The following is a 24,940-nucleotide window of genomic DNA, read 5'->3' on the forward strand; positions in this document are numbered from 1 at the left end:
TAAAAGGAAGGAAGTCTCTTAACAAATGATGAAACAATTATCTGTATTTAAAAAACAAACACACACACACACACACAAACATGAAATTAGACTGTTTCACTCTATAAACTATATAGAAAAATCAATTCAAAATAGATCACAGACCTTAATATAAAACCCAGATTTACAAAACTAGGTAATAATACAAGACTATCTTTGCAACCTTGTAGTAGGCAAAGATTTCTTGGACACAAAAGCTCTAATCATAAAGAAAAAACATTCATAAATGGGGCTTCATCAGATGTTTAAAATAATGTGAGTCAAAAGACACCATTAATTTATTGAATAAATAAGTCACTAATCAAAAAAATATTTGCAAAACACATATCTGACAAAGGACTCATGTCCAAAATATATAAAGAATGCTAGAAATTATGAAAAAGAAACAACAAAGAAAACAAAAACAACAAAGAAAAGAAAAAATAGGCAAAACTTCCCTCTTGCTAAATGCATTTTCTGAGATGACAGAAATGTTCTACATCTTGTTTTGGATGGTGATAACAAGGTCGTGTACAATTGTCAAACTGTCAAGACCTATCAAAATGAGCATTTGAAAGCTGTATATTTTATTGTGTGTAAATTATAACTCGATAAAAGAAAAATGTTTTAAATCTCCCTTCCTTCCCCTCTATTCAAAAATCTATGTTAATGATCTGAAATAAAGAATCTGAGTGATAAGTCCCAGGAAAAAAAAAAAAAATTCTAAATTAAGAAACTGCAAAAAGCACCCAGAGGCTATACTCAAAATCAAACTGAAAAGAACGATGAGCACTGACAGCCCAAACAAGATGTAATCATTGGGGAAATGAACACAAATGGAAAACCTGTAGCCCTGAGCTACACGGGCTCCATGTCCAGAGGCCCGGTCTTAGCATCTTAGGCCTAGTACCCGGGCCATACAGAGAGCCTGGCACCCAAACAGTGCCAAGGAACCATGGCTAATTCCTACAAGAAAAAAATGAGAACCAAAACAAAGCTCCCTAACTGAGCCTCTGAAGATGCCTTCTAGTAACAGGGAATGAATAAGTCAATAAAACAAGTTTTCTTCAAAAAAGCAGTAACCTACTGAACTTCCACATCTTGCCACTCCATAAACATCACAAAGAATTTTTAAGCCTAGAAAAAGAGAAGTCAAGGAACCACAATGGAATCAAGTGTTCAGGCTCCAGCCAGAGCTGGGGAGGGCCCCTGCGATAGACATCCTGGCTATTTACAGAGAAATTTCCAGGACAAGCAAAGCACTTTCTTAAAAAGTGAGCCTATGAAAGTCAAACTGTACCTGCCTAGGTAGTCACGGGATGAGAAAGATCTTAAAGCAGACATAAGAAAACATATGAGGTCCATGCCAGGGAACGACACAGCTAAAAGGAGAAACGAAAGGAACGTATGAACAGTTATGAACTTATTGGAGGAACAAAATGTAATTTTCAATACGTGTGAATTCCTGACTTTAAAAACTTTTTCTAAACAACAAAATGGTGGAGTGGGTAGCTCCAAGCTCCTTTCCTCCAACAGAAACATAACAAAACAGGCAGAAACTCTGGAATAAGTGAAAGTTTACAACAACCAAAAGAAAGTCAAATCAAGAAAAAGGCAACTTAAGGGGTGCCTGGGGTGCTCAGGCAGTAGAGCATCAGACTCCTGATCTCAGGGTCCTGAGTTCGAGCCCCATGATGGGCGTGGTGCCTACTTAAAAAAAGAAAAGAGAAGAAAGAAAAAAAGAAAAAGGCAACTTAAAAATAGTAGGAAAGCCTTGTTGGCATTCTTAATTATACTTGCCCCACACTCTCCCTAGTTCTAAAGGGAAGAAAGAAGACCTCAGTCACAAATTATCACATAGGTCTGTTCTAACTTGTCTGAAAGACTGACTTTCATCTCTGTTTCACCTAACTTGGAACTCACCCAGGCCAGAAAAGTGGCTGACATTGCTCAAAAACAAAGGAACAACCTGCAGATATCTGGGTCAAAAGATTATTCTTCAGATCACCTAAGGCCTAGGAGGGGGAAAAAAAACAACAACAGAGAATTTCTTTGGGAAATCAGGACACTCAAGAACACCTGTGTATACAGGGGACTTCAGAAAGACACAGATATGCCTAGAACCAGATGCATGCTCAGAAAAGACCTGACAAAAGAAAATTAGAAAATATATTAAGATGAATGAAAATGAAAACACATTACAAAACCAATAACCTAAGAAGACCTTAATGGTTAACCTTGGGCTGATCCCTAAGTTCAGTTTAAGTCTGGCTAAGTGTTGAAGGACAGCCCCAGCATACAGCCAATTCTCAAAGACTAGGAGAGGTATTTTCTTGTTTGTCTGTTTTAGCACCTGGTGTTCAAGGCTATTTCTGTCAAAACGCCAGTTGGATACAAGCTAAGGAAAAGAAACTTCAGTGACCACATACAGCAAGGAATACAGTCTGCAAATATAATCAGGAAAAGTCACTACACAAATGGACTATTACACATTCAATGATCAACAACAAAACCTAGAAAAGGAAAATATGATTTCCAGAGTTACTACATTATAATACTCAAATGTCTAGTTTTCCAACAAAAAAAAAAAACAAGGCTTACAAAGAAACAGGAAAACAGCCACTCAAATGAACAAAATAAATTGACAGAATCTGTCCCTGAAGAAGCCCAGACACTGAACTTACTAAAGACTTTTTTGTTTGTTTAAAATGTATTTATTTATTTGACAGAGAGAGAGAGCGCGCACACAAGCAGGGGGAGTGGCAAGCAGAGGGAGAGGGAGAAGCAGGCTCCCTGGGGAGCAGGGAGCCTGATGCAGGGCTCAATCCCAGGACCCTGGGATCATCACCTAAGCCGAAGAAATTCTCAAGACTTAACCAACTGAGCCACCCAGGCACCCCAACACTTTTTTTTTTTTAAAGATTTTATTTATTTGAGAGAAAGAGAAACAGAACACACGAGAGCACAAGTTGGGGGGGCAGAAGGAGCGGGAAAAGCAGGCTCCCCACAGAGCAGGGACCCCGGGATCATGACCTGAGCAAAAGGCAGACGCCTAACCAACTAAGCTACCCAGATGCCCCTAGACAAAGACTTTAACTGTCTTAAATATGGTCAAAGAGATAAAGAAAATATGAACAAAGAAATTTAAAAATCAGGAAAACAATGTATGAACAAAATGAGAATATAATATCAAAAAGAAAGAAATCATAAAAAGGAATCAAACAAATTCTGGGGCTGAAAACTACTATAACTGAAATAAAAAAAATTCACTACAGGGGTTCAATAACAGATCTGAGAAAACAGAAGAAAGGATCAGGAAACCTGAAGATAATTTAAATTATCCAGTCTAAGCAAAAAGAAAAAATGAAGTGAATAGAAACTAAGAGACCTGTGAAATACCATCATTTGAACCAACATATGCAGCAAGGCAATACCAGAGGGAGGAGAAAGAGAAAAAAAGGACAGAGATTATTTGAAGAAATAATGTCCAAAAACTTCCCAAATTTGATGTAAGACATGAAGTGACAAATCCAAGAAACTAAGTAGGATAAACACAAACAGACCCCCCACTGAGCCACATTATCATCAAATTACTAAAAGATAAAGAAAGAGTCTTGAAAGTAGCAAGACAGAAGTGACTCACCATATACAAGAGATCCTCAGTAAGATCACCAATTGATTTCTGAGTAGAAAAACCATGGAAGCCAAGGGACAATGGGATCACTTAGAGCACTGAAAGAATAAAACTGTCAACCAAGAACTCCATGTTTGGCAAACAGTCCTTGAAAAGTGAGGGAAAAATTAAGACATTCCAAGATCAAAGTTGAAGAGTTCATTACCACTAGGGCTGCCCTACAAAAAATGTTAACAGGAATCCTTCAGGTTGAAATGAAAAAAATACTAGATAGTAAAACACAACTGTATGAAGAAATAAAGATCTCTAGTAAAGGTAACTACATGGGGAAATGTAGAAGCCAATATTGTATTTTTGATTATGTAATACCATTTTTTTACTTCTTATGTGATTTAAAAAACAAATGCATCCCAGAAACTTTTACTGGTGAATTCTACAAAACATTTAAGAAATTATACCAATTCTCTACAATCTCTCCCAGAAGACAGAATCAGAGGGAATACTTCCTAATTCATTCTATGAGGCCAGCATTACACTATTACCAAAACCAGACAAAGACATTACAAGAAAACTACAGACCAATGTCTCTCATGACCATAGACGTAAGAATCCTCAACAAAATATTACCAAATCAAATCCAGCAATGTTATAAAAATAATTATATAGCACTTCCATGTGGGATTTATCACAGGCAGGCAGGTTCAACATTTGAAAATCAATTCATGTAATCCATTGCATCAATAAGCTAAAGAAGAAAAATCACATGAACATATCAGTAGACACAGAAAAAGTATTCACAAAATCTAACACTCACTCATGATTTAAAAAAACAACAACAACCCTCTGTAAACTAGGAATACAAGGGCAACTTCTCAACTTGATAAAGAACATCTAACAAAAAATCTACAGCTAACATCATACATAATGGTGAAAAACTAGAAGCTTTCCCATTAAGATCAGGTACAAGGCAAAAATGTCACCTCTCACCACTACTTTTCAAAAGTGTACTGCAAGTCCTAGCTAATTCAATAAAACAAGAAATATACAAAAGGTACACAGACTGGGAAGGAAGAAATCAAACTGTCTTTGTTCACAGATAACATAATAATCTATGTAGAAAATCCCAAAGAATTGGCAAAAACACTTCTGAAACTAATAAGCAATTATAACAAGGCTGCGGGATACAAAGCTAATATACAGGGGCGCCTGGGTGGCACAGTGGTTAAGCGTCTGCCTTCGGCTCAGGGCGTGATCCCGGCGTTCTGGGATCGAGCCCCACATCAGGCTCCTCCGCTGGGAGCCTGCTTCTTCCTCTCCCAATCCCCCTGCTTGTGTTCCCTCTCTCACTGGCTGTCTCTATCTCTGTCAAATAAATAAACAAAATCTTTAAAAAAAAAAAAAAAACCCAAAGCTAATATACAAAAGTTAATCACTTTCCTATATACCAGTAGTGAATTTGAAACTAAGAACACAATACCATTTACATAAGTACCCACTACCCAAAAAAGAAATACATAGGCATAAATCTAACGAAACACATTATAAGATCTATATGAGGAAAACTACACAACTCTGATGAACAAAATGGAAGAATTAAATAAATGGAGACATATTCCATGTTTATGGATAGGCAGACTCAATATCGTCAAGAGGCCAGGTATTTCCAATTGATCTCTAGATTTAACACAATCCCAATTCCAATCAAAATCCCAACAAGTTATTTTGTGGATGTTGACAGACTAATTCTAAAGAGTATATTGAGGGGCAAAAACCCCAGAACAGCCAACACAATACTGAAGAACAAAATAAAACTGAAGGATTTAAACCTAACTGCAAGACTTACTAAAAAGCTACAGTAATCAAGATGTGTGGTACTGGTGAAAGAATAAACAAATAGATCAATGGAACAGAACAGAGAAACCAGAAATAGACCCACATAAATACAATCAACTGGCCTTTGGCAATAAATAAATAAATAAATAAATAAATAAATAAATAAATAAAATAACAAAGGCAATACAATGGAAGAAAGATCATCTTTTCAACAAATAGTGCTAGAACAACTGGATGTCCGCAAGCAAAAAAATTAGACACAGACCTTACACTTTTCATGAAAATTAACTCAAAATGGATCCAGAGACCTGAATGTAAAACACAAAACTTTAAAAAGCCTAGAAGATAACATAGGAGAAAAACAAATAACCTTGGGTTTGGTGGTATCTTTCTAGATACACTACCAAAGGCAGGATCTATGAAAAAAAATTGATAAGCTAACCTCATTATAATTAAAAACTTCTGCTCCAGAGAAATGGGAAGATAACCACAGTCTAGGAGAAAATATTTGCAAAATATACACATGGTAAAGGAACTGCTACCTAACATATAAAAAGAGCTCTTAAAACTCAACAATAAGAAAACAGATTTAAAAATGAGCTAAAGATAAAAGGGGGGGTGGCACTAAAGATCTGAACAGACACCTCACGAAGGAAACAAAAACATAGAAATGGCAAATAAGCACATGATAAGATGCTCCGCATCATGTCCTCAGGGAAATGCGAATTAAAATGAGATACCACTGCACATCTATGAAGATGGCCAAAATCCAGAACCCTGGCTGGTAAGACCAAATCCTGGTGAAGACGTAGAACGACAGAAACTCCTGGCCTGTCAGTGTACATTCATCGGTTGTAACACATGTACCACTCTGGTTCAGGATGTTGATAGTGAAGTAAGCTGTGCATGTGTGATAGCACAGTATATATGGGAACTCTAATTTTCACTTAATTTTGCTGTGAAATTAAAAGAGCTCCAAAAAATAAAATTTATTTTAAAAAAAAGGATTATATACCATGACCAAGTCAGATATACTCCAGTAATGCAGAAGTGGTTCAACATACAAAATATCAATCAATATAATACACCACATTAATAGAATGAAGGACAAAAACTACATGACCATTTCAAATACTGCAGAAAAGGGATTTGACAAAATCTATCAACCTTTCAAGATTAAAAAAACAACTCAGAAAACTGGGAATAGAAGGAAATTTTCTCACCACGATGAAAGGCATATTTGAAAAACCCATAGCTAATATATTCAATGGTGAAAGACAAAGTTCTCCCCCTAAGATCGGGAAGAAAATAAGGATGCCTGCTTTCACCAATTCTATTCAACAGTGTGCTGAATATTTTAGCCAGAGCAACTAGACAAGAAAAAAAATAATAATAAAAGGTACCCAAATTGGAGAGAAAAAACTAAAAATATCTTTTTGGCAAAAAATATGATCCTACATAATATCCCAGAGAATCCACAGGAAGGCTAGGAAAGCTAATAAACTCTGCAAAGTTGCAGTTTGCACGATCAACAAACAAAAATCAGTTGTGTAGTTGTCTTTCTATATACTAATAATGAACAATCCAAAAAGGAAATTGAGAAAGTAATTCCATTCATAATAGTATCTAAAAGAATAAAACACATAAGAATAAATTTAACCAAAAGGTGAAAGCCTCGTACACTAGAAACTACAAAACAGGGGCGCCTGGGTGGCACAGCGGTTGAGCGTCTGCCTTCGGCTCAGGGCGTGATCCCGGCGTTACGGGATCGAGCCCCACGTCAGGCTCCTCCACTATGAGCCTGCTTCTTCCTCTCCCACTCCCCCTGCTTGTGTTCCCTCTCTCGCTGGCTGTCTTTATCTCTGTCAAATAAATAAATAAAATCTTTAAAAAAAAAAAAAAAGAAAGAAACTACAAAACATTACTGAAAGAAATAAAAGACCAAAATAAATGGAAAGATACTCTATGCTCACAGATTGAAACATTGTCAAGATGTTAATACTACCTAAAGTGATCTGCACATTCAATGCAATCTCTCTCTATCAAAATTCCAACATCCTTTTTTGCAGATTGGAAAAGCCAATCCTCAAATTCATATGGAACTGCATGGACCCCCAAAAGCCAAACCAATCTTTAAAAAGAACATAAGAAGACTCACACTTCCCAATATTAAAACTTACTACACAAAACTACAGTAATAAAAACCAGCATGTGGAGGGGCGCTTGGGTGGCGCAGTCGTTAAGTGTCTGCCTTCGGCTCAGGGCGTGATCCCGGCGTTGTGGGATTGAGCCCCACATCGGGCTCCTCCACTGGGAGCCTGCTTCTTCCTCTCCCACTCCCCCTGCTTGTGTTCCCTCTCTCGCTGGCTGTCTCTCTCTCTGTCAAATAAATAAATAAAATCTTTAAAAAAAAAGAAAAGAAAAGAGAAAAGAAAAGAAAAGAAAAAAGAAAAAGAAAACCAGCATGTGGATAAACCTAAGAGTCCAGGAAAAAAACCCATACATCTACAGCCAATTGATTTTTGACAAGGATACCAAGTTATTCAATAAGGAGAGAACAATCTATTCAACAAATGGGTGTTGGGATAACTGGATTTCTATGTGCAAAAGAATAAAGCTGGACCCTCAACTCATATAATATGTAAAAATTTACTCAAAATTGATCAAACCTAAATGTAAAAGCTAAAAGCATAAAATTCCTAAAAGAAAACATAGGGAGAAAGCTTCATGACATTGGACTTGTCAACAGGTACTCTGCCAAGCACAAGCAACAACAAAGAGATATTGGACTTCATCTAATTTTAAAATTTTTGTGCACCAAATGACATTATCAAGAAAGTGAAAAGACAACCTACAAAATGGGAGGAAATATTTGTAAATCATATAGCTGATAAGGGTTTAATATCCAAAATATAAAGCATTCCTACAGCTCAACAACAAAAAACAAGTAATTAAAAATGCACAAAGGAATCTAATAGATATTTCTCCAAAGAAGACAATACAAATGGTCAATAAGCATGTGAAAAGATGCTCAAAATCACTAATCACTAGGGAAATTTGAATGAAAACCACAATGAGATAATATTTCATGCCCATTAAGATAGCTATTATCAAAACATACCAGAAAATAACAAGTGCTGGAGACAGTGTCACATAACTGGAACCCTGTGCATTGCTAGTGATGGTGTTTCCTCAAAGTAAACATAAAATTACCATATGACTCAATAATTCCACTCCTAGGTGTATACCCAAACGAACTGAAAACAAGGATTCAAACAGATGCCTTGCATACCACTGTTTATTGCAGCGTTATCGACAACAGCTAAAAGATGGAAACAACCCAAAGTGTCCATCACAAATGAATGATTAAACAAAACTGGTATATACCTACAATGGAATATTACTTAGCCATGAAAAGTTAAAATAGAGTTCTGATACATGCTACCTCACTGATGAACTTTGAAAGTATTACGCTAAGTAAAATAAATTAGACACAAAAAGACAACTACTACATGATTCCATTTACATGGGATATCTAGAATAGGTAAATTCATAGAGAGCAGATTTAGATTATCAAGGTCTGGGGGTAAGGTGGAAAGGCAGTCTTCTTCTACTTGAAAAATTTCTGGAAGATAGTGGTAATGACTGCAAACAGTGTGAACATAATTAATGCCACTACATTATACCCTTAAAAATGGTTAAAACGGCAAAGTTTATGTTATTTACATACATAAATGTATATACACACGCACACATATATTTTTTTTTACCATGATAAAAAATATTGTAAAAAAAAATACACTTTTTTCTAAAGACAAGGTAAAATCGCCACGACAGAAATAAAAGATGAAGCTGGGAAAATAAGGGAGCGCATATTTCTCCCACACAAGAATTCAAAACAAACCTAAGAAGGAAATAGGAGAAAGGCAGTGTCTACAATCCCCATGCCACACTTCCAACTGTACCCAGAGCACAGCCACGGACGAGTCCCCCTGACCTGGCTGGCCATAGATCAGCTCTAGCCGTATCACCAGAAGGCTGTGGGGCACAGACACGGGAAGATGCTGTTAACTCATGACCCCCCAACTGTGTACCAGACACCACTAAAGACACTGGAGATAAAAGGATGACGAAGACACCGACACCCCTGCCCTCATGGAGCTCATAGTTAAGTGGGTGAGACCTAAATCTAACTAGGGGGAGACAGAAAGCAGACCTCTGAAAAAGTGAAGACCTTCTGAACTTGAAAAAAAGAAAGTTATCTATAAACACTTAAAAAATTAAAGTATGAAAGAAGCATTTTGAGATATGAACATTAAGAGAGAAAAGAACTTTTACAACAACATCTATCGGAGTTTCTTCTCTGGCCGTGGAGGCTCATCTGAGGAAAAGGCAGGGGACAGACACCGTGAGCCCAGGCAGCCCTGGCCCCCAGCTGCCACTCGAGGTTTGTGAGAGCTTCTCCCGCCTACCTGAAGCCACCTTAGGTTGGTTGCCAACAATTCCAACAGTCCTCCCATTCATTCTTGCAAAACCAACAACGATGTTCTTGGCATAATTGGGCATGATCTCAAAAAATTCTCGCTCATCAACAACCTGCAGGGATAAATTGACACCTGAGCTCAAAATGATAAAGAACCAGATACAACTACATTACAGAATTCCAGGCATTTACATTGTGAATGACAGAGCTGGCGAGCCCCCACCCACCACAAGTTCTGCAAGGACGCAGGGATGGCAGCACCTCCACCCTGCTGAAGGGGAAAACCCTCTTGCACACTGCTGGGGAGGATAAACCAGTGCACCCTTTTTAAAAGCTTTGTTTGAATTTGGCATTATTTTACTCTTTTAACCTTATTTTGAAATCATTTCGAACTTACATAAAAATTTCCAGAACAGTAAAAAATATATATATATATATATCCTTCACCCAGATTCTCCATTTAACATTTTACCACATACGTTTTATCGTTCCCTCTCTGTATCTTTCTCTCCTCTCTACAGTTCTGTATTTTTCTCTCTCTACATATGTACGTCTATACACACAATTTTTCCCTGAACTATTCGAGAGTAAGTTACGGACATGATGTCTCTTTACCTCTAAGTACCTCCGTATGTACCTCCTAAGAACAAGGACATTCTCACGCACTCAAAATCAGGAAACTAATACTACTATTATAAAACCTTGTTCGAATATTGCCAGTTATTTTAATAACATTCTTTTTAGCAACAAAAATCTGGTTCTAGAATCTAACCCAAGAGCACCAGGTGCTTTTTAGTAGTCATGTCTCTTAGCCTCCTTTAATTTCCCCCCTCAGTCCTTTTCTTCATGACATCTTTGAAGACCACAGATTGGTCATTTGGTTATCTGCCTTCCATTTGGGTTTAATGTTTCTTTGTATTTAATTTCAGGGTAAGCATTTTTGGCAGAGAATCAGAGAAGTGACCGTCTCAGTAAATCACATCAAAAGGCACATAATAGGGCGCCTGTGTGGCTCAGTCAGTTTAGTGTCAGACTCCTGATTTCAGCTCAGGTCTTGATCTCAGGATCGTGGGTTCAAGTCCAGTGTTAGGTTCCATGCTGGCGTGGAGCCTACTTTAAAAAAGGGAGGAGTGAAACATGAGAGACTATGGACTATGAGAAACAAACTGAGGACTTCAGAGGGGAGGGGGGTGGGGGAATGGGATAGACCGGTGATGGGTAGTAAGGAGGGCACGTATTGCATGGTGCACTGGGTGTTATACACAACTAATGAATCATCGAGCCTTACATCGGAAACTGGGGATGTACTGTATGGTGACTAACATAATATAATAAAAAATCATTAAAAAAATAAATAAAAGATAGTTTTGGCTGTTAAAAAAATAAATAAATAAAATAAAATAAAATAAAATAAAAAAGGGAGGAGCACGTAATGTGAATTTGGCCATTAAAAGTGGTGATATATGCAGGTTTCTCCCCTGTAAAATTACTATTTTTCCATTTTTAATAAGTGTACTGTGGGGAAATACTTAGAAATGATATAAAAATCCTATTTTTCATCAAATTTTCACCCACTAGCTTTACAATTCATGATTCTTGCCTGACCCAATTTAGTGCTGTGACAGCTGCCGAACTATCGGCAGGATTTCCCTCACCCCATTTAGTAGTTGGCATTCTACTATCAGAAAGGTCTTTCCCATTTATTTACATCATCCACAAGTATGAACTTAGGAATTCTTGTTTTATTATATGGATTGTAATCTTTACCATCATTATTTTATGTTTAAATTGCCCCATATTTGCCAGTGAGAGCTCATTCAAGAGGGTTCCCATGCACTTTGATGTTTCTCCATCACTCTTTGAGCACTACGCTACATTCTAGAATTACCTTACTTTCAGGTTCATCTTGTACTTTTTCTTGGCCAGAGCCCACAATCAGCCATTTCTCCAAAGGGCTCAGGGAAGACTGTCCTAGAGGACAGAGCTAGAAAATCCATAGATACATACACACAAACACACACACATACACACTTATTTCTAAAAGTAGTATGAAAACATTGAGTTCATACTAATAACTCTAGTTCTAGTCCAATTCAACCACAGGATTCATTCTAATTTGCCCCTTACTATTTCAGAACTCCTTTCACCTACAGTACACACTGGACTCCCATTATCCTCAAAATGGACTTATTTAATCCTCAAATACAGAGAAACTGGTTTCAGAAATGCTACCCCATCTGACTGAAAACAAAACAAAACAAAAAACCTAAAATTCAGTACTTCTTTACAACTATTTGTTGCTGGACTAAAGGTATATAGTCAAAATACTGTGTTCAAAAGTTATTCGTTTGAAACACAGGTTCATTTGTTTTTATTTCATCTTAAAGGTTTTCCCTCAGTCTTGATTTTTTTTAATATGTAAACATTAACATACTTTAATGTCATTCCCCATCCCTTCCACCCTAATTCTATGCACCCTGTCATTAATCTTATTTTTTATCTCTCATGTGTATATTACAGAAATGAGTAGATACGTGCATACCTTTGTATTTCCCACTTCCGTCTAAGAAGGAAAGTAACCTACTACAGATACGCTTTAGCACTTCGGGTTTCTTCACTTAATATATCCCAAGAACCACTTCCCATCAGTTCACAGAGATCACGCTCGCTCTTTTTCCTGCCTCGTACTCTATTGTGTGGATATACCAAAGTCTACTCAACTAATCTCCCACATGTAGTTTACATTTTAAATTCGGGTTGCTTACATTATGTTGCAACTGCAAATAACACAACAGTAGTAACTTGTACGTCTACAATTTTGGATGATGAGAAGTCTATCTTCAGTGTAAATACCTGAAAGGTGGACTGCTGGGTTCACATGTAAATAATATCCAAATAATACCTATTCACATGTAAATAATACCCAAATTACCATATGCCCTTCCCAGCAATTTATGAGAGAGTCTGCTTTGCTAGACTTACCAATGGAAAATGTTTTCAAGTTATTTTTTGCCAATCTGACAGATGAGAAATGATGACTCAGTGTAATTTTAATTTGCATTTCTAACATAATGAGTCAAGTTGAAAATCTTTCCATATGTTTAAGGTCCATTTTATATATATCTTTGTGAGCTACCCATGGTTTTTGCCTGTTTTTCTATCAAATTTGATCTTTATTTCCTCAATTTTTAAGTTTTTTTTAACATATTAAGGATATTAGTCTTTTTCTTTTTAAAAAAAAAAAATTAGAGAGGAGAGGGAAGGAGAGAGAGAGAGCTCGAGGTGGGGGCAGAGGTGAAGGGAAAGGGAGAAGCAGACTCCCCACGGAGCAGGAAGCCCAACATGGGACTCAATCCCAGGACCCTGGGATCACGACCGGAGCTGAAGGCAGATGCTTAACCAACTGAGCGACCCAGGTGGCCCGGGATACTAGTCTTTTATTTAGGATCTACATTGCAAATATTTCCTCCTACTTTGTTGCTTGTCTTTTGACTTTCTTTACAGATTTTTGCTATGCAGAATGGGATCTTTAAATTTCTGACCAGTCAAACTTACCAATTTTTTGTAAAACTGAAACTGGATTTTGAGTCATATTCAAAATCCTTTCATTACTTTCCCCTGAAGTTAGGGAAATCCATCTATACTTTTAGTGCTTACAGGGATTTTTCACTTATATTTAGCTCTCTGATCTAGCTATGGTTCATTTTTGTTTTTGTGTAAAAACAAATCTAATTTTATATTTTTCTAACCAGCTAGCTATCCAGTTGTCCAGCATTTATTAAAAAGCTAACCTTTGCCCTGGAATTTGAGATAATACTTTTCTGTATTACCTATACTCTATATGTACTTGGACCTACTTCTAGCTTTTCTAGTCTATCCCCCTGGTCTGTTTGTGGAACAGAATCATACTGCTCTAACTACGGTTTGCTTTACTGCAGGATATGGCCAGAGTCTTTCTTTTGCAGTATAATCCTAGTTATTCTTGCACTTTTATTTTTCCATATGAATGTCTTTTTCTTACACTTAAGGGAAACTTTAATCTTTTTTTTAAATCAATCTAGCTTCAAAACAAGTTGAGGTTAATCCCTATGAACTGTTGTATAAATTTGTCCAGTTGTACTTTTAAAATTTTAATATTGCCTTAAATTTACAAATTACCTCAGGAAGAGCTGTTTTTATGATGTTAACCCAATAACCAGAACAAGGAATGCCTCTTCATTTGTTCAAGTCTGCTTTTATGTTTTTCAGAAGTTTTAAAATTTGTCCTATAGGGTTATTACTAAATATTTTATCTTCTTTGTTTATATGCTACCATAATGGGTTATTGTGTTTACAACAATTTCTATATGTTAACTTTATATCTTAGTCCTTAGTTGTTTCAGTTTCACCACATATTCTCTAGCATTTTTAGTATACTATATCACATACAAAAATAGCTTAACTTCTTTTCCAAAGCTTTTGCCTTTAGTTGATCTGCTTCTTGTCTAATTGCATTGGCTAATATCTCTAATAAAATGTTAATAGTGGAAATAGTATGCATCCCTGTCTTGCTTCTGATCTTAGTGTAACTAGGGTTTTCTTTATTAACATGCTGCGTTACTAACTAGAATTTAAATAAAAAAAAAAAAAGTACTCCTCAATTCCTATTTGCCTGGATGCTCCTATTAGGAACAGGCGAACTTTCTTAAAGGCTTTTCTTAGCATCTACGAAAATGATCATATGATCTCTCTCCCTTCTTTTGATTAATAAAATACATCACTAGATGTCCTAGAACCTTGAATTCCTATAATAAATCCCACTTGGTCATGATGTATAATTTTAATATGGTGTTGGAGTCTATTAGCTAACAGTTATTTGGTATTGTTGACCAATTCTGATAAGTGATACTAATCTCAAGTCTTTTGAAGTTGTCTTTATCAGACCCAGATATTAATGTCATACTTGCTTCATGAATTGGGGGGGGGTGTATTTTTTACTGTCTATGCTCTCAGACAATATGGGTAGCATTATGACCCTCTGGTTTTTTAATGTTTTATGGACTTCCCAAATAAAACTTACCTGGGCCTTGTGCTTTCTCTGTGAAGTAACTCCTTCTATGGATTTTAGTCCATATAAGCTTTCTACCTCTAATGGGGTCAATTTCTGGTAAAATTCAAACAAATTGTATAGTTCATCTCATCTCTTATGATTCTTAAGTTTATATTTCTATGGTTATTCCTTCTTTTCATGTCATATTTGTATTTGTGTTGCGTTTTTAGTGGTCATTTTATTTCAATAATTACAGCTATCTTTCTATCTCCTAAATCATAAAATTCCTGCTTTGTGATTTCTTTTATAATATGTTGTTAGGTTTTTTCCCCTGGCTTCTTGAGCTGGGAGTTTAGTTCATTTTCCTTCTTTTATTGTTACTAAGCACTTAAGGCCATATATTTTCCTTGGCTCATCATTTTGAAAGTATTCCACAGATTTTAAAACGTAATTTTTTTTTAGAGTTCTGTCATTTTGACTTATATTTTCTCCTTTCAATCCAGAATAGAAAATTTTCAAATAAAACAGTGCTTTTGTTTCTGTTGCTATGAATTTATAGTTTCGATCAGTGTTCGTGATATTTTCACTTTATGGAATTTAACGATGCTCTCTTTTTGGCCTAATATATAATCAGCTCTTATGAATGTTCCATGCCTACTGGAAGGAATGATTTAATGCCTATTACAAGACTGTAAAGTCTGAAATAGATCCAGAAGATTTACCTATTAGTGTGACTAAGATTCTTTTTTTGGGGGGGAGGCATTTGACCTGCCTTGTTTTACTTATGTGTTGAAGTCAAATATTTGTTTCTACCTATGCTCCTTGGATTTCCCATAGTTTCTGCTTATTAAAGTTCATCATTTTATCATTTGGGACATAGATTTTTTTTTATACCACTATTATGAATTGTGGCTTTTAGCATGTGAAAATGTCTTTCCTTGCCATAATTAAAACTTTACGTCATCCAATATTAGGATCACAAACGTTGCTGTGTTGTTTCCATTCTCTAGTATACCTCTTGCCCATCCCTTATTTTTAACTTTTCTGAATCATTTTAAGTGTCTCCTATATACCACATATAGTTGGTCTTGCTTTGTGAGACAAATTAAACCTCTTTTTCTTTTAATAAAGGAGATAAGTGAGTTTAATAAGCTAAACCATTCATATTAATTCACATAAAAGACATTTGGTTTTTACTCTTTATAATTACTCTCTATGAGCCATGTTATATTTGCTGTTTGTGTGTTTATACTGTTATTTACTAAGCTTATATTTTTGACCTAGTGGGTCCTTTTCTAATTATACCTATTTAATAAGGCTTCATCTGTTTATTATTTACTGTTTTATTAACTGGGTATACTATTTGTAATAGTATCTTTTGACTCACAACAATCAGTGAACTTATTCTGCTATACTCTTTCTTCTTTCTTATCCTCCCATTTTTTCAGTTACATTTTTTTTCTGCAACTAAAACACAGCGTTTATACATTGTCCTCCACCCTCATTTCCAGCCCTGCTTTAGTCTTAGAATTATAATTGAATAAGCACCATCAATCCTTTCATCGAAATTTCTCCTTGAAAATCTCTTCCTTGGATGAAGCTCATCTGCTAGAAGATTCCTCAAGAAATGCCTGGGAACACAGTATTCCCTCAGTTCTTACATCATTAAAACTGATTTTCTTTAGTCTTAATACACGAACATCAGCTTGGCCAGGTATAAAATCCTTATTATCATAATCTCTCTTTGAGTCCCCTGAAAGTGCTTTTCCACTGTTGCCTTGTTTTATGTGTTGCTTTTGAGAAGTCTGATGCTACTCAGTCTCTCATTTTTGTAAGGCAGAGGAAATTTTTGCCTCCATGTCCTGAGGATTTTTTATTTTAAAAATCTAATAGTCACACTGGGATATTTACTCAAGTTTGATCATTCTAGGTTAATTTTCCATGTTCAGTGGGCTTTTTCATTAGATAGCTCTAGGTCTTATATGTGTTTTCTTAGAACACAGTTTTAAACATTAATTCAGGTCTTGGTTTTTCTTCAGACATTCCAATTACATGTATGTTCACTCTTATCATCTACTTAAATCACTTTTTTACCTTTTTATCTTCAATTTCTTGGTTTTCCCACTTTTCTTCATTGTTCCTTATTAAATTTTATTCAAGTCAATTCTCCCTAAAACACTTTCTAATTCTGTTTTCATGTCTGATAAATAATTTTGGTCCCCCCCCCCATTTTAATTCAATCAGCTCTAACTTAACTTCTATTTCATGTCCATTTCGCCATGAGTTTGTAAGTTTCTGATTTTCATAATCTCAAATACTTACCAGAAGCTACTGAACTCAGACTGCAGTATGATCATCTACTTCATGACTGACTTTATAGCAAAGGGTGTTTTCTCAATTGAAGTTTTTTATTCTCATTTTTTATTTTATTATTTTTTTAAGGTTTTATTTACTCATTTGACAGAGAGAGAGACAGCCAGTGAGAGAGGGAACACAAGCGGGGGAGTGGGAGAGGAAGAAGCAGGCTCCCAGCGGAGGAGCCCGATGTGGGGCTCGATCCCAGAACCCTAGGATCACGCCCTGAGCCGAAGGCAGACGCTTAACGACTGAGCCACCCAGACGCCCCTCATTTTTTATTTTAGTAAGCTTTATATAAACTCCTTCTATCTGTGCATTTTGTGGACATAGTTAGCAGTGGGATGGCAAACATGACTCCTGGTTCAAGAGCCCCCTTGTCTGTCAGTACAGCAAAGTGCCATTTAGTTAATGCAATCTTGATTTTAGGGCGGGGTAAGGAAAGGGGCAACAGCTCCCTCAATATTTGTGGTTTCATCTTGTAGACACATAAATCTACCTTGCCTCATTTTTCCTTCACTTCACCATTTCCAAAAATGCCTCTCCCTTCCTTCTAATAGGTCTTCCCCAGAAACAATGCCCTTCCATGACTGCCTTCTTGATTCCTGTGTACACGTTTAAGACCCTCCCCTGAAATCACTGCTGACTTAACAGGACTCTTTTCCAGTATTTTCACTCTTACAGTGAACTTCCTCTTCCTGAGAGTAATTTTACCTAAATTCCCTTCTCTTTCTTCTGTGCAGTTTCTCAACACTCCAACTCTCCACAGAGACTTGTAGAGGGAACTCAAGAAACAGACCTAATGGAAATTGGAGTTGTTCTTATTGTTAACTGAAGTTTGTAGTTTCCTGTCTCTGGGCTATGTTAAAGCCATGAAAATGATAGTTTTAATTGTTGTTCTTATTGACCTATACAGTTCTTAGAGGATATGCAGAGTTATGGACTTAGGAGCCCACCATTAAGCTTGACTATCCAGAAAGCTCTCTTTTTTAAAATTTTAAATATTCACGCTCACTGACCAAATTCCATTGCTGGGTTCCAATCCAAGGGATATACTCGCAAAAATATACTAATATACACATAGATGTTTATTGCAGCACTGCTTGTAAGAGCAAAACCCAGAGGATCTAAATGTCCATCAGCAGGGCAATCTTCCATCCATAAAATGGACTACTATACAGTCATTACAATAAATGAGGTAAATCTGCATGACCAGATATGGAAAGAAAGTGAAAAAGAGCAAAGTCAAGCAGAGAAAGACAATTATCATATGGTTTCACTCATATGTGGAATATAAGGAATAGCACGAAGAACATTAGGAGTAGGAAGGGAAAACTGAATGGGCGGAAATCAGAGGGGGAGATGAACCATGAGAGACTATGGACTCTGGGAAACAATCTGAGGGTTTAAGAGGGGAGGCGGGTCGGGGGACGAGGTAGCCCAGTGATGGGTATTAAGGAGAGCACATGTTACAATGAGCACTGGGTGTTATACACAAACAATGAATCACGGAACACTACATCAAAAACTAATGATGTACTTACCGTATGGTGACTAACATAACATAATTAAAAAAAAAAAAAAGAAAGAGCAAAAGCGAAAATGTATAATACAATGTTTTTTGAGTTAGAAGTAAATATATGGATGTATTATTTGGCATGTAATAATTTTTTTTGGAAAAATACACATAAAACTTCATAGTGTTTACCTCTAAGAAAGAAGACTGATAGGAAGGAAGGAAGGAAGGAAGGAAGGAAAGCATTTCATTTTACACGTTTCTGTAATTAAAGTTTTCCTATGTACATGTTATTTGCTTGATTTTTAAAGCATTAAGAGTGTAGCAGAGACCACTAAGTATCGATATAAAATCCAACTTCCATTTCTACAATTGTAACAGAAATCATGGGCAAATGGCTACATTTTTCCTGCAATTGGATGTGGCTATTTGACTATGTTTCCTACAATGGACTTAATTACAATATCACAAATGAAAAAAGTAATAAATATGTATTAAACTAGCTCGAAAGTTTGAGGGGGGAAGATAAAATGAAAGAAAGCAGAATATAAAAGCAGATAACAGAGCTTTAAAAAAGAAATAGAAAAATTAAACTGAAAAGTTACTCTTCAAAATAGATGAACAGAATAGATAAACTACTAGGTAACGAATCAGGAAAACATAAAGCAGGTTCTAGTCCGAAATGGCAATGCAGGAAGACCCTGAACACAACTCCCCCACGAACACACAAATCTACACCCACTTCTATAGCAATTCCTCTTGAAGAACTGAGGACTACCTGAACAGCTTTTGCACAACAAAAGATAGATTACAGAGAGAAAGGCAAGAAAGACAGAGACATGGCAAGGAAGGGAACCCCCAACCCTCCCCCAAATGATGTAAACTGCAGTGGGGAGGGATATGTGGAGGGACCCTAAGCAGATTTGTGTGCCCTGCAGGGGGCATGGAAAAAAAGCCAAACAGTCTAAAAGGGCAACTAGAATATGAAGAAACCAGCACTAGAACCCTGTGAAATGGCAGAGGAGCTGCTGAAACTCTCTCCAGATCAAAAGGGCTGGCAAGTGCCACAACTGAAGTTCCCTTCCACTCGGATAGCACAAATCAGAGCAGGGTCCGGGCACCACAGCTGGCCTGCTGGCTCACTGACCCCTGGATGTCCTGGGGCACAGAAAAACAGCCACAGTTTAAAAGGGAAACTAGAATATATAAGATCCAGCCCTAGAACTCTATCAAACAGTGGGGGAACTGCTGGAACTGTCTCTGGGACGGAGGGGCTGGCGAGCACCACAGTTTATATTCCCCCTCCACCTTGACAGCATGGACAAGAGCAGGATCCAGGAGTCCTAGTTCTAGCACAATATGTCCCACCAAGACAGCCCTAGCATGGCACACACCAAAACACCCCAGGTCAGCAATCACTACAGCTCCAGCCATCTTGCCAAGTGATAAAGGTACAAAGCACCACAGAACACTCCCAAGCCCTCAACATGATGGCTGCAGATTACTTGCTAGGGCACCTCCAATGCTGAGCACTCCAGGAACCCCAGCCAACACCTCTCCTTGCCTGCAGGTGCCCCACCAGGATGCCCCCTGCACTGAGCACCCTAGGACATCCTGGCTCATACCCACTTCAACTTCAGCTATCCTGCCAGGGAACCCTCTGGGTAGAGAACCCCAGGACCACCCTGGCCCATAACCACTTCAGCTCGCCACCCCACCAGGGCAGCCCCAGTACAGTGCCCCGGGACCCCCAGCCAATGCCAGCCACATCTTTAGAAAGTCAGCCAAAGGCAACAGGCACACACAGCCTATACATGGGATGACCATACACAAGACCATTCCTTCAAGTGTAGAAGTAGCTGTTATACGGAATTCACAGAAACAAACACAAAAGGTGAAGCAAAATTAGGAGACAGAGGAATGCCCAAATGAAAGAACACCACCAAACCTCAAAGAGGTAAATGAAAAGCAGATAACCAGGGGCACCTGGGTGGCTCAGTTGTTAAGCATCTGCTTTCGGCTCAGGGTGTGATCCCAGGGTCCTGGGATCAAGCCCCGCATCGGGCTCCCTGCTCCGCTGGGAGCCTGCTTCTTCCTCTCTCACTCCCCCTGCTTGTGTTCCCTCTCTCACTGGCTGTCTCTCTCTTTGTCAAAGAAAGGAAGAAAAGAAAGAAAAGAAAAGAAAAGAAAAGAAAAGAGCAGATAACCAGTCAACCTGATAAAGATTTCAAAATAATGATTATAAAGATGCTTACCAGACTGGAGAGAAGAGTAGTTGAACTTAATGAGAACTTCAACAAAGAGAAAATTTTTAAAAGAATCGATCAGAGTTGAAGAATACAAAAACTGAAATGAAAATATACTAAAGGGAATCAACAGCAGATTAGAGGATGCAGAAGAGTGGATCAGTGATGTAGAAGACAGGGTACTGGAAAACACTCACAATGAACAGCAAAAAGTAAAGAATTTTTTAAAATGAAGACAGTTAAAGCCATCTCTTGGACAAATTCAAACAAATATTCACATTATAGGGATCCCAGAAGGAGAAGAAAGGGAGGGGCAGAAAACCTACTTGAAGAAATAATAGCTGAAAACTTCCCTAACCTGGGGAAGAAAACAGACATCCAGATTCAGGAAGCACAGAGACTTCCAAACAAGATAATCCCAAGGAGGTCCACACCACAACACATAATAATTAAAATACCAAAGATTAAAAATAAAGAATTTTAAAAGCAGCAAGAGAGAAGCAACTAGTAACATAAAAGGCAAACTCCACAAGGCTATCAGCAGATTTTTCAGCAGAAACTGTGCAGGCCAGAAGGCAGTGTCATGAGAAGAAAAAACCTACAACTAAGAATACTGTACCAGACAAGATTATCACTCAGAATTAAAGGAGAGATAAAGAGTTTCCTAAATGAAAGCGGCCTGACAAGAAATGTTAAAAAAGGCCAAATTAGAAGAAATTTACAAAAGTAAAAAATTTCATGAGTAAAAGCAAACACTCAGTAAAATAGTAGGGCAATCATTTATAACGAAGGTTAAAAGACAAAAGTAATAAAGTCAATTATATCTAAAAAGTTAGTTCAGGAGACTCAAAAAAGAAAAAGATATAAAATATCAGATATGTAAACATGGAGGGGTACAGTAAAAACGAAGCTCTTTTAGAATGTCTTCATACAGACTACTATATACTTAGGATGTTATATATGAACCTCATGGTAACCACAAACCAAAAAAACTTTAATAGATACACAAAAAAAATAAAGAGAAAGAAAGCCGACCATAACACTAAAGAAAGTCATCAATCACAATTAAAAAAAAAAAAGATCAAGAGAAGGAACAGAGAACTATAAAAACAACCAGAAAGCAATGAACAAAACATCAACATACCTACCAATAATTTCTTTAAGTGTAATGGTTTAAATGTTCCAATCAGAAGACATAGGGTGATGGAATGGATATAAAAAAACAAGGCCTATCTATATTCTGTCTACAAGAAACTCATTTCATGCCTAAAGACACAGACACACTGAAAATGAAAGGATGGCTGAAGATAATTCATGTAACTGGAAGAAGAAAAAAAAACAAACCCAGGGTAGCATACTTATATCAGATAAAATAGACTTTAAAACAAAGACTGTAACAAGAGACAAAAAAGACCATTACCTAATGATAAGGGGACCAATCCAACAAGAAAATATAACATTTTAAATATCTATGCACCCAGCACCAGAGCACCTAAATACATACAGCAAATATTAATGGACATAAAGAAACTGACAATACAGTAATACTTTAACACTTCATTTACACCACTGGATAGATCATCCAGAAAAATCAATGAGCAAACACTAGCCGTAAAAAACATGTAAGAACAGACATATATAGAACATTCCACCCAAAAACAGAATACGCGTTTTCAAGAGCACATGGAACATTCTCAAGGAGAATGAACAAGACTAAAATATCATTCATCTTTTCCAACCACCACAGTATGAAACTAGCAATCAATTACCAGAAAAAGAAAAGAAAAAAAGCCACAAATACATGGAGGCTAAACAACATGCTACTGAACAACCAACTAGTCAACAACAACAACGACGACAACGACGATGACAACAACAACAACAACAACAAAAACCACACACACAGAGAAAAATCAAAAATACATTAAGAAAACTGAAAACACAATGGTCCAAAATCTTTGGGACACAGCAAAAGCAGTTCTAAGAGGGAAATTTATAGGGATACAGCCCTATCTCAGAAATAAGAAAAATGTCAAACATTCTAACCTTACACATGAAAGAGCTATAAATAAATAAATAAATAGCTAAACCCAAAGTTAGTAGAAGGAAAAAAAAACGATAAAGATCAGACAAGAAAAAATGGAGACTAAAAAATAAAATAAAAATAGAAATGATCAATGAGGGACACCTGGGTGGCTCAGTCAGTCAGTTAAGCATCTGCCTTTGGCTCAGGTCATGATCCCAGGGTCCTGGGATCAAGTCCTGCATCAGGCACCTTGCTCAGCAGGGAGCCTGCTTCTCCCTCTGCCTGCTCCTTCCCCTGCTTGTGTGTGCACACGCACACACGTGCTCTCTTTCTCTAACAAAGAAATAAACAGAATCTTTTTTAAAAAGATCAATGAAACCAAGAGCTGGTTCTTTGAATAGATAATCAAAATAGGTAAACCTTAACCAGAGTCATCAAGGAAAACGAAAAAGAGGACCCAAAGAAATAAAATCAGAAGTAACAACCCACACCATAGAAATACAAAGGATTTTAAGAGACTACTAGGAAAAACTATGTGCCAACAAATTGGACAACCTAGAAAAACATGGGTAAATTCATAAAAACATACAATATTTCAAAACTGAATCAGGAAGAGATTAAAAATCTGAACAGACCAATTACTAATAACAAAACAATTAATAATCAATAAACTCCCAACAAACAAAAATCCAGGACCAAATGGATTGACAAGAGAATTCTACCAAACATTTAAAGAACTAATACATATTCTCCACACTCAAAAAAAAAAGGGGGGGGGGAGAAAGCTTCTAAATACCTTCTACACAGCCAGCATTACCCTCATATCAAAACCAAAGACTACAGGCTAATATCCCAGATCAACATAGATGCAAAAATCCTCAACAAAATATTAGGAAACCTCATCCAACAATACATTAACAGGATCTTCACCACAACCAAGTGAGATTTGTTCTGGGGATACAAGAATAGTTCAATATGCACAAAATCAATTAATGTGATATACCATATTAACAAAATGAAGGATAAACATCATATGACCATCTCAACAGATGCAGAAAAGGCATCTGACAAAATTCAACATCTGTTCATGATACAAACGCTCAAGAAAATGAGTTTAGACGGAACACACCTCAACATAATAAAAGCTATATATGAAAAACCCAAAGCTAACATCATACTCAATGGTGAAAAACTAAGAGTTTTTCCTCTAGGATCAGGAACAAGTCACTTTTTTTTTATTTGTTTTTAAAGATTTTATTTATTTATTCGACAGAGATAGAGACAGCCAGCGAGAGAGGGAACACAAGCAGGGGGAGTAGGGGAGGAAGAAGCAGGCTCATAGCAGAGGAGCCTGATGTGGGGCTCGATCCCATAACGCCGGGATCATGCCCTGAGCCAAAGGCAGACGCTTAACCGCTGTGCCACCCAGGCGCCCCAGGAACAAGTCACTTTTAATCAATATAAAATATTCAAGCCATGTATTCTCACTTTTATTCAATATAATACTGAAAGTACAAGCTGCAGCAATCAGACAAGAAATAAATGACATCAAAATTGGTAAGGAAGAAGTGGAACAGTCATGATCTGCAGATAAAATGATACTACACAGAGAAAATCCTAAACACTCCATCGAAAAACTATTAGAATAAATGAATTCAGTAAAGTTGCAGAATACAAAATATACAAAAATCTCTTGTATTTCTATATACTAATAACAAAGTAGCAGAGAAATTAACAATTCCACTTACAACTGTACCAAAAAGAATAAAATGGCCAGGAATAAACTTAGCAGGAGGTGAA

General features: G+C 36.9%; 1 protein-coding gene across 2 annotated transcripts in view; it reads right to left on the reverse strand.

The window, feature by feature from the left end:
• PCCB (propionyl-CoA carboxylase subunit beta) overlaps positions 1 to 24,940 on the reverse strand; it is a 103,687-nt gene that overhangs the window by 5,881 nt on the left and 72,866 nt on the right. For both annotated transcript variants that reach the window (XM_008708275.2, XM_008708262.2), the window contains one exon: positions 9,958 to 10,081. In XM_008708275.2, the coding sequence (XP_008706497.1) occupies positions 9,958 to 10,081 (124 nt within the window). The remainder of the gene's footprint in view (positions 1 to 9,957; positions 10,082 to 24,940) is intronic.

Source organism: Ursus maritimus, unplaced genomic scaffold (genome assembly GCF_017311325.1).
Source record: "Ursus maritimus isolate PB19 unplaced genomic scaffold, ASM1731132v1 scaffold_20, whole genome shotgun sequence".
Classification (NCBI taxonomy): Eukaryota; Metazoa; Chordata; class Mammalia; order Carnivora; family Ursidae; genus Ursus; species Ursus maritimus.